A 10,316-nucleotide genomic window follows, 5' to 3' on the forward strand; every position below is an offset into this window, starting at 1 on the left:
AATGTTTTAGTAATTAAAATGTTATAAATCAATTATGTTAATAATTAATTATTAATAAAATTAGATATTAATGACTAAAACATAAATTTAATCAAACATAAATGGTTATTTTTGTAGTTAACCCTTTTATTTTTTTAAAATTTAGTATTTTAGGATATAGCTTTCGCTTCCCCGCAAAATCAAACAGACCCCGCCTGCCTGGATACCCTTTTTTCTATCTACTATAAATATTATTTTATCAATTTTTTTCTTCTAATTTCTCTATTAAAAAAAAAGGGGGAAAAAAAAGGAGAAGAGCATGCAATTGCCGGTGAATATTTGTAGACACCTCCACCGACTCGTGACAACTTCCTTTTCATCTCCTCAGATGAGATCGAATCAGGTTTTTGATTCTTTCGATCTTTTTTTCTCTTTTCTCTATTACTTACTTAAAAAGTTATTCCAGAATTATTAAATTTAGCATGACGAATCCATGAATTCATCTGCCCCCCTTTTTTTTTTCTATATCTCCAATTCCCTAAATGTTTTTTTTTGTAACATTTCCGTTCAATTTCCTGATTTTATTTGTTCTTCAATGTTTTGAAATTTTCGTCTTAGGGTTTAACTTCTATTGTTCTTTGTAGTTGTTGAGTGTTTTCAAATTCTGCTTGAATTCCTTCTATAATTAAATCGTTCAATATGATTATGCTTATTGTGGATTCCATTGGTGTTTTACATTTTATCGGTAGCTGTTTTTTTAATCAATCCCTGTCTGTTATATCTCAAAGAAACCGATTGATTAGATCTGAAAAAGGACGCGATTATTTAGAAGCTGAAAGATGACATCAATAAATTTATTAACCGCTAATACTTCTTCTTCTTCTTCTTCTTCTAAATGCTGCCATGCTGGTATTTTTAATGCTGTTTATTTTTGGGCTTGATTTTCAGGTTCTTATGATTGCGAAATAACTGCAGTTGTTCAATTTTTATCATTGACCGTGCCAGTTTTGAAGCCTGAGCTACTTTTATTATCCGAAAATTGTTATTATTACCTGTGATTAGTGATGATCATTTAGCTCTAATGAAAATTTGGAAGTTCGTTTTTGGTGGAAAATTTGTATTTGTTACCGATGGCTGTGAGCTACTTGGCAATCTCAGCAGCGTCCACAGCTTTAAGCTTCATAGGTCTTCAAGTTTGGGCAGAATTTTCACTTGATAAACTTCAGAATGATGGGTTAATTAGCGAGAATTTCATTCATACGGAAAATGTTGACCGTGCACTTGAGCTTCTTTTAGGTTCTTATGCCTCCTTGGCTCTGCTGGCAAATTTTGTGCTCAATGTATTTATTCTACTCATCCTTTCTCTGAAGGTCAGTTTTCTCTTTTTCCACGAGCCTTAAGGTATTTGAAAATTTGACTTTACAATGAGATAAATTCCATGCTATGGTTAAAAAGGCAGGTTAAATGAAGTTTGCATATATATAAAATTATATATATTAATGACTATTGACTGTTGATGTACATTTGTTCTATTTTATTTTTACAGAACCTTGTCCCATTATTGTGGTTTCTTTTTTGCTGTGCAGACTGTATTTTTTGGCGACTTATACCCCTTAGAAACTCGAAAGTTAGTAGAACGTCTTATCAACTATGTTATCTACAAGGTAAATGTTTTAAATGATTTAAACAGTTTGTTTGCTTGTAGAAACCTTTCACTTCTTCCTGGAATATATCCAGGAAGTAACTACACCATCCCCAAGTTTTCTTTTGAGTACGGGTTTTGCATTTGTAGAGAACAAGGGGTACTACTGTATTGGTAGCACTGAATTAAGTACTTGAGCTAAATATATTGCTTAGCAAAAAATAAAAACAAAAACAGCTAAATATCTTGTGTCAGTTGGCATACGTTGCCTCTTACGGTGAAAACAAGTCAGGTTTGAAATTGCTATGCATTTCTGATCATTTTAATCTTAAGTTATCTTGACATGTTTCCAAGGTTATTTTCTTGTTGAGGTTCATGTTCTTTTTTTTTCCCTTCACAAATGCTGATATTAGTTGATGATTTTTGAAACAGGGGACCTTTCTACCATTAGTAATTCCACCAACAGTATTCCAAGCAGGTCTCTGGTCAATTTGGTTGATTGTTATATGTTGTCTAAAGGTATATTATGTAATTTGTGATGGAGGTATTGTTTTTAGCCCACATTGGAAGAAATTGAATTGCATTTTGTGCATCCTAACATTTTGTTGAGCAAATGACACAGATGTTTCAAGCTTTGGCCAGGGATAGATTTGAGCGTTTGAATGCGTCTCCTTCTGCTACACCATGGGCATACTTTCGAGTCTTTTCTGTGTTTCTGTTTGCCCTCACTTTCAATATATTCTGGTATTGCTCTATTTCTTACCTTTTTTTTGAATTAGGGAAAATTTCGACAAAAACCCTTTCTTTTGAATTTGCAAGCAGTGTACTACAAAACAATTTTCTCTTAGCAGCTTACCTAGCCTCTACCAGTGAATATATGATTTATGGATTTTATTACTTTCTGGATATCCTTTCAAATGTAGTGACTGATGGAAGTAGTGTACCTCTTTTTTGAAATCCTGCTTTAGCAATTCCTCATTTCAAGCAGGCAATTCAACTTTTAACATCTTAATTATTTAAGTTACTTTGTGGCTGTATTTCAGGATATGGCTGAGCCTTATGTTATACAAACAAGTGAATTCATCCATGTTTTTGCTGTTGTTTTTTGAACCTCTGAGTATCGCTTTTGAGACTGTGCAGGTATCCTTCTTGAATGCTTCTTTTTCTGATAAATGTTCAATCGGGAAGTTCTGTAACACTATTATTCTGTGAAAGTTATTGGATCATGGTTTGATGAGGTAGTCTGTTCTATCTACTATTCTATGTAGGCTATACTGGTTCATGGGTTTCAGCTGCTTGAAATATTGCTCCATTCAGTGGGGAACAGTGCAGATTGCCAAAGAGCAAAACTCTTTGATTTATCGGCTGCTGGTATTTACTTTTTCATTTGATGCATGAATGTGATTATTTAGTTTTTAGATAGGTTGGCTGGGTGTTTTCAGTGGTTCTCTAATTGAGAAGGTCATGCCTTGTAAAGTCTTGTTTTAAGCTGCAAATCAAAGGGATTTTATCATCTCATCATCATTATCTTCATCCTCATCCTCATTTAAACTATTTTAGCCTGTCTGAGAGGAAGATCGTATGAATAAATTGAAAAGGCATCTTTCTTTCTTATGTGTCTGAGTCTGATCCAATATCCAAGTCTTTCAGATAGGAATGTTCGTATCTTTTGGTTCTTTGTAATTGCTAAAATTTCTAAGCTTGAAGATTATTTCACTGTTTCACGAGTTTCTTTCCTCAGTAACTCATAAGTTCTTTGCATTCCTTTACTCCGCAACTTTTTCTTCTTTTAGAATGGTTGTTTCTTATTTGGTCATATGGCTGAAAAGACAAGGTTCTATCTTGTTGTTTTTTTCTAGTTGTTCTCTGCTCTATCTGCCTCCACTTCTTTTCTTTTAACAATTGCACATGACTGCAGGTTCATTTTGGGAATGGAAGGGCATTCTTATTCGCAATTTAGGTTTCTTCCTTGACATGGCAACACTGTTAATGGCACTTGGGCATTATGTTCTTATTTGGTGGCTCCATGGCATGGCATTCCATCTTGTGGATGCAGTTCTTTTCTTGAATATACGTGTAAATATTTCTGTTTCTTTAGGTTATTCTGCAGCTTATTACATCTATAATTTGGCATCTCAATGCACGTTACTTTTATTCACCAATTCAATAAATTTTTCATCAGGCTTTGCTAAGTGCAATTGTGAAACGTGTAAAGGGATTTATTAAATTGAGAATGGCATTTGGGGCTCTTCATGGAGCACTACCTGATGCAACATCCGAAGAGATACGAGCATATGATGATGAATGTGCAATATGTCGGGTATGCTTTGGTTTTTATTGTGCCTTTTTCAGTTTTTACTTATTTTTGAAGGTCTAACTAACCTCACAAAGCTCAGGAACCTATGGCCAAAGCTAAAAAGCTTCACTGTAATCACCTTTTTCATCTTGCATGCTTGAGATCCTGGTATGGCTATATGATATTATGAAACTTGGTTTGTGTATTTGCTAGTGTGTGTGGCAGAACCTAATGCTGGATTTAATGTACCATGGCAGGTTGGACCAAGGCTTAAATGAAGTTTACTCATGTCCCACTTGTAGAAAGCCACTTTTCCTTGGAAGAAGTGAAAATGAGGCAAATTCTCGCACTGCAGAAGCTTTAAGTGATGAGCAGTTGGCCCGTCAGATAAATTCTGGACTAAATCGGCCAAATATGCCTGGTCATGCCCTACCTGCCGGAGTATTCCCAAATCAAATGCAGAATGCAGTAGAAGGCAGCCCTTGGAGGTTTGATTCCTTCGAATTATACTTCCTAGCTTGGCTTGGAATAAAAGCCGATTATACCTTTTCATTTGAACAATCATTTAATTGAGAAGCTAGTAATATAACATGAAACATTTACACTTAATGTCTTGATTATAACCTTGACGTTTAGTAGTTCACCCTTTGTTAGTGAGAATACGAAAGGTGGTGTCCTAGCTTGTGGGAAATAGCTGTGTGCTGTACCTTCTATTTGAACAATCACTTAATTAAGTCCATATTGAGATTGGAAACATTTACTCTCATTGATTATCAACAGAATTCCTGTTTTATGTTGGGTAATAAATAATGGTTCATGGTCAGCTAGGTTTGACGGAATGATATGGAGGGTTCCTGAAAGAGAAAGGTTCCTCCAGTTTGTGGAAAGGACTAAATGGGATCGTGTGCATTATTTCTTCCGTTGGTGTAGACAAGAGAAAAGAGTTTATAAGTTTCAGATGCCTTCATAATTTATTCTGATTTTATCGCAAACCAATAAGTCATTCAGCTATTTATAATTGTAAATTGTTGTACTAATTATTGTTGTTCAGTGTGCTCATTATCATATATACATATCATTTGCTCTTTGCAGGAGTGGAGGACTGGATTCTGAATGGTTGCATTCTTGGCCAAACCAGAATGTTGATGGAGCCGGTCCTTCTACTGATACCAGATCAGTTGGACTTGGGAGAGTTCATATGATGATGAGGCACCTTGCATCTGTTGGAGAAACTTATGCCCAAACTGCTCTAGAAGATACTGCTTGGAGCCTTTGGCCCATGAACCCATCTCAGGCTGCTGCATCTGCTTCATCTGTTCCTCCAAATGTTGGAGGAAGGTTTCCCACAAATACCGGTAGTTTACATATTAGGACTGCTTCACGCACTGCAAATGAGGGTGTAGCAAATATACTTGCCATGGCTGAGACTGTACGGGAGGTTTTGCCGCATGTCCCGGATGAGGTGATTTTTCAGGTATTGTTAGGATTTACTACAGTATATCAAGCTTTTCAATACACAGCTTTAAATTGTTTTTATTTTGCTGGTTCATTTCCCTTCCTTTTGAGAAAAAGAAAAACAAATTTCTTTGATTTTTCCCTCCCTATTAAGTCATATACAACGAATGGAATTTGCAGGACTTGCAGAGAACAAATTCTGTTACAGTTACTGTGAATAATCTTCTCCAAATGTGAGGATGCATGGAATTTTGTTGGACACATTGGGGTCGAGTTCAGTAGGCAAAGGTGTTGAATTAAAACAGATGATTGTTTCCTCTTATAACGTTTTATGTCTTGCTACAAATTTATTGAAGAAGGATGGTTCTTTCTGTATATACATAAAAAGGCAAGTTTTGCCGAGAATCAGATGGTATTATGGCAAAAGAGAAGGGTGAAAAGATATATATAATAGGTAATGTTGTTTTGGTGTGAAAAATAAAGCTGCTAAGTGCTAAGTTAAATATTGGTGGTCACTGCTTGCCATTTCTAGCCAGAGAAGGAGAGACGGGTGATAGGAGTGTGTAGATCTATTCCCTGCTGGTAATGGTACATCTGCCCCCACTCAAACTGAAATCCTTATCCTTCCCCTTCCCCTTGTAGTATTATTATGTAACTATTCACATTTTTTTCCCTTCATTCACTGAAATTTAATTGGATTTCATTTCAATTTCTCTTTTCTCGACTGTATAAATTACATATTTTCAATTTTAACTTTTAAGTAGCTGCTATTCTTTTGTCTTGCACTTCTAAATAAAATTCGACTAGTTTTCTCTGAACACATGAATTTAAAAGTCAAGTATGATCAAATTAGTAATTAGATTAATTATTATATAAAGTATGATCAAATTAGTAATTGGGTTTTAAACCAGAATAAATTAACACATAGTAGTGAAAAAAACTGTATTGAGAATGTACCCACGGTATTTACACATGAGATATCAAAATCTTTGTGCTAAAAGTTCTCATCACCGGCATTACAGTAATCTTGTCCCGCGTAGATAAGGAGACATTTTACTCATATTATTTAGAGAATGTTTTTGTCTTTTCGTATTTTATATAAAAATTAATTTAAAACACATGTTAAAATTGGAACATCATCAATTTTAGCAATTCTGAGCAAACTCTTGTTTGTTTTTAATTTTTAAAATTTTTATAAATATATTTGTTATAAATTTTTTCCACCCATGCCATGGTTGGTATACTTGAATACGGTTTTTCTCGTTTTTGTTTCGTTTGGTACCGTTAACAGCCACCAAAGTCTTTTTAACTTCTCGTCCATGTAAACGACGCATCCCATGAACACCAAAAATATAATTAACCCCAAACCCTTTCGCTTGATCCTTCATTTCCTCGGTGTTCATTGCAACAAACATAACCATACAGCCGCAAACATGACGAAGAGATGCACAATTTTGCAGAAGAAACTGAAAGAACTTGAATCCCAACTGAAGCAAGTGAATTCTCTTCCACTCGATACTCCCCATCACCACCGCTTCTCCCAAGACATCCAACAACGCTTCCTGTTTTTGAACAATCTTTTGTCTGCCGAAATCTCTTGTCGCCCAAAAAGGCCTTTCCACTTGCAACCTATCGCCAAAAGGTTGCATGAACTGGAAGCCGCTTTTCGGGATTGGGACAGCTTCCGATCTCCACCATCCGACCATGTTGAAAAGGGTCCGCCCTGTTCTTGCACAGGGTCGTGCTTCAATGATGAGGGCGAGGCGGCTTCTGAGTTGATCAGTTTGTCTGATTTGGAACAAGCAGCCGAGGCTTCTACAGAGTTGAGTTTGGCGGCTGGGTTGGAATGCGATGGTTTTAATGACCAGATTAAGGTGGTGGAACATGTGCCTGTGCATGAGGCTGTGGAGAACCATAAGAGCACTGCCACTGCCACTACTAGTGTTGTTGAGATGAGTTTGGCAGAAAATAGAAAAGAAGAGACAAAAGGGGTTTGGTTGGGGAAGTGTTTGGCGACAATGGCAAGCGGGGTACTGATGGGTATGGCTTTGATGGGTTTTCTTATGGTGAGATTTTTGGGCTGCTTTCACTGTTTTGACAGTACTGATTATACTTTCTGTCCTAGTCCTACTTAGATTTTTATATTGCGGTCTGTAAACCTAACTTGGGAGGGTGATTTACATATGACTTGATGATGATGTCGGAGTATAATTTGTCATTCCTTAGAACAACCATTATTTCTAGCACAGAGTTATAACTGATATTATAATATTAAGATACTACGAAGGTAACACAGGCTTTATCTTAAATTCTCTTTTGTTGACAATCTATTTGTGTACAACTTTCAATTGAAATTAATTATCCACTAAATTGAATACTCAAGAATTAATTAAATTAAAATAATTTTTTTGGAAAATTTCTTAAGCCTTTTAACATTATCATTTAACTAAATCATCATCAGGAATGCTGCTACATTTATTAATTGTGATTTTAATTATCTAACATTGGATTGATTATTAAATGTATATACTTTATATAGGAAAAGTAATCTTATAATTCTGAAATCATATACAAAAATAATGATAGATAAAGGGTTTTTTAATCAAAATATTACAAAAAAATAATAAAAACACCAAAATAATATACAAAAAAGATTATTTACCAAAATAATACAAAAAAAAGACGGCTGAATGGAGGGCACATACAGTGCAAAGACTTTCTTTGTTCAGATTTCAACCTTTGTTCGTATTTTTTCCCCGAATTTTATTACTTTTAAAAAATATACTAATTTTTAATTTATTATTTTATATTATTTTAGTACATTATGTTTGAAATGTATTCATTTAGTGTGTTTTTTTATTGAAAGTAATAAAATTCGGGGAAAAATACAAACAAAGGGCCGAAATAAGGGTTTTTTAAATTTATTTAAAAACACACTAAATGAATACATTTCAAACATAATGTACTAAAATAATGTAAAATAATAAAATTAGAAATTATTATATTTTTTAAAAGTAATAAAATCTGAGAAAAAAATACAAACAAATGGCTGAAATACGAACATGTTGGTGCCGCCTCTCATGTTGTTAATATGAGGATAAATGCTCAATTTTGTTTTTATTTTAGTTTTTCAAATATGCTTAGAGTCCTAGAGATACGTGCTATTGTATTACTCTATTATATGTAGCCTTCATTTTTCACCAATAATTTAAAATAATTACAAATTTCTTTTATCATTAATATTCATTTTACAATTTATATTCAAAATTCATAATTATCTCTTTTAATCATATTATCTTCAATATTTCAGTGTTGTTTCTCGGAAATGCAATTTACTTCAACTAATGCCACTGAATATTTACTATTACTTCAGCTAAAGGCTTGAACAGAAGTTAAGTCATAATCAACACGTACTGACATTTCTTTAAAAAAAGTTTTGTTTCGTCACATCAATTTTGAGTTGTTTCTGATAAAAGAATAGGATAAATCACTTAGTTGGTCACCGATTTTTTAAATGTTTTTATTTTGATCACCCAAATAATTACAGCTACCACATTCTTCTTCTTCCTTTGCTCCCTAGTTCCAGCTACCACATCCTTTATTGTGTTTTTTAAATAAATTTAAAAAAACCCTTATTTCGGCCATTTGTTCGTATTTTTCCCTGGATTTTATTATTTTTAAAAAATATAATATTTTCTATTTTTATTATTTTACATTATTTTAGTACATTATGTTTGAAATGTATTCATTTAGTGTGTTTTTTAAATAAATTTTTAAAAAAAACCCTTATTTCGACCCTTTGTTCGTATTTTTCCCGGATTTTATTACTTTCAATAAAACACACTAAATGAATACATTTTAGGCATAATGTACTAAAATAATATAAAATAATAAATTAGAAAATAGTATATTTTTTAAAAGTAATAAAATCCGGGGAAAAAAATACGAACAAAGGGCTGAAATATGAACAAAGAAGTGCCATCTCACCACAGCACCATTGGTGCCGCTGTGATGTGCCCTCCATTCATTGTCTTTTTTTGTATTATTTTGGTAAATAATATTTTTGTATATTATTTTGGTTTTTTTTTTTTGTAATATTTTGGTAAAAACCCATAGATAAATAAGATTCCAAAGTTTGTACAGTAATGCTGCTACAGTTATTAGTTGTTATTTAATTATCTAACATGGTTTGATTAATGATTATTAAATGTATGTATTATAAATAGTTGTAAATATTATTTGTGAATTGAGATTATTGAATATCTTAAATTGTTGAATAGAAGTAATGAATATGAGTCGAGAAAGTAATTAAATGGATTGTTCGATATATATATTTGAGTCGATGAACGTAGGATAGGATATAATTGGCATGTCAATAGCTTATATCGCGCACTGTATAGGAGTGATTGGTGGTGAAATGATGATTTCTGATTTATTATTGTCTATTGAATATATCAAACTCTAGCATTTGTTACAGACTATCATGTTATATTACAGTGATTCAGGTGTGTTATCTGGGGCGAATGTAAAGCTTTTGGGTTTGGCACTCAGTGCCTAGGTGTGTTTCGGAGGGATGTTAGCCTATGGGCTTGGCACTTGATGTCCAGGTGTGTCCTCGGTTGATTAGCTAATTTGAGTGTTCTGTTGTGTTCTAGATGGTTAACCGTGTATCCGGATCTGTTATATTGTTCATCGGGTATACTTTCAATGGTTATATGATTTGTAATTAGTACTTTAAGTGGTTATATGATTTTCTAATTAGTTAATATGAATTGATAATGTATGATCTAGTTCAATTGAGTTGATTATCTATAATGAGTATTGATAGTAGGACTCACATGTTAAATGATTGTGATTAACAGCATTTTAGTTTAACTAATAGTGTGTGATTTCCTGACATATATTGATGACCCCCCACTCAACTTTCTCTTATTTGGTAAGGGT

The 10,316-nt window shown here is 33.4% G+C and overlaps 1 protein-coding gene across 1 annotated transcript; it reads left to right on the plus strand.

Moving 5' to 3' along the window:
- The first annotated feature begins 215 nt into the window (after window positions 1-215).
- LOC105764900 (E3 ubiquitin protein ligase RIN2) lies at window positions 216-6,081 on the plus strand. The gene is made up of 13 exons (XM_012583694.2): window positions 216-382; window positions 928-1,349; window positions 1,566-1,643; window positions 2,054-2,140; window positions 2,244-2,365; window positions 2,665-2,761; window positions 2,890-2,992; window positions 3,540-3,697; window positions 3,804-3,941; window positions 4,018-4,085; window positions 4,175-4,405; window positions 5,010-5,391; window positions 5,553-6,081. Exons 2-13 carry the CDS (start codon window positions 1,110-1,112, stop codon window positions 5,607-5,609), a joined length of 1,761 nt encoding a protein of 586 aa, XP_012439148.1. The 5' UTR covers window positions 216-382; window positions 928-1,109; the 3' UTR covers window positions 5,610-6,081.
- The last annotated feature ends 4,235 nt before the right edge of the window (window positions 6,082-10,316 follow it).

Source organism: Gossypium raimondii, chromosome 12 (assembly GCF_025698545.1).
Source record: "Gossypium raimondii isolate GPD5lz chromosome 12, ASM2569854v1, whole genome shotgun sequence".
Taxonomy (NCBI): Eukaryota; Viridiplantae; Streptophyta; class Magnoliopsida; order Malvales; family Malvaceae; genus Gossypium; species Gossypium raimondii.

What these genes read in the sequence shown, in the direction of transcription:
- LOC105764900 (XM_012583694.2), top strand. Translation starts at nt 1,110, where the DNA reads ATGGCTGTGAGCTACTTGGCAATCTCAGCAGCGTCCACAGCTTTAAGC. An exon ending in TCGCTTTTGAGACTGTGCAG is followed by an intron (nt 2,762 to 2,889) that starts GTATCCTTCTTG and finishes TATTCTATGTAG; the next exon opens with GCTATACTGGTTCATGGGTT. An exon ending in CTTGCATGCTTGAGATCCTG is followed by an intron (nt 4,086 to 4,174) that starts GTATGGCTATAT and finishes GTACCATGGCAG; the next exon opens with GTTGGACCAAGGCTTAAATG.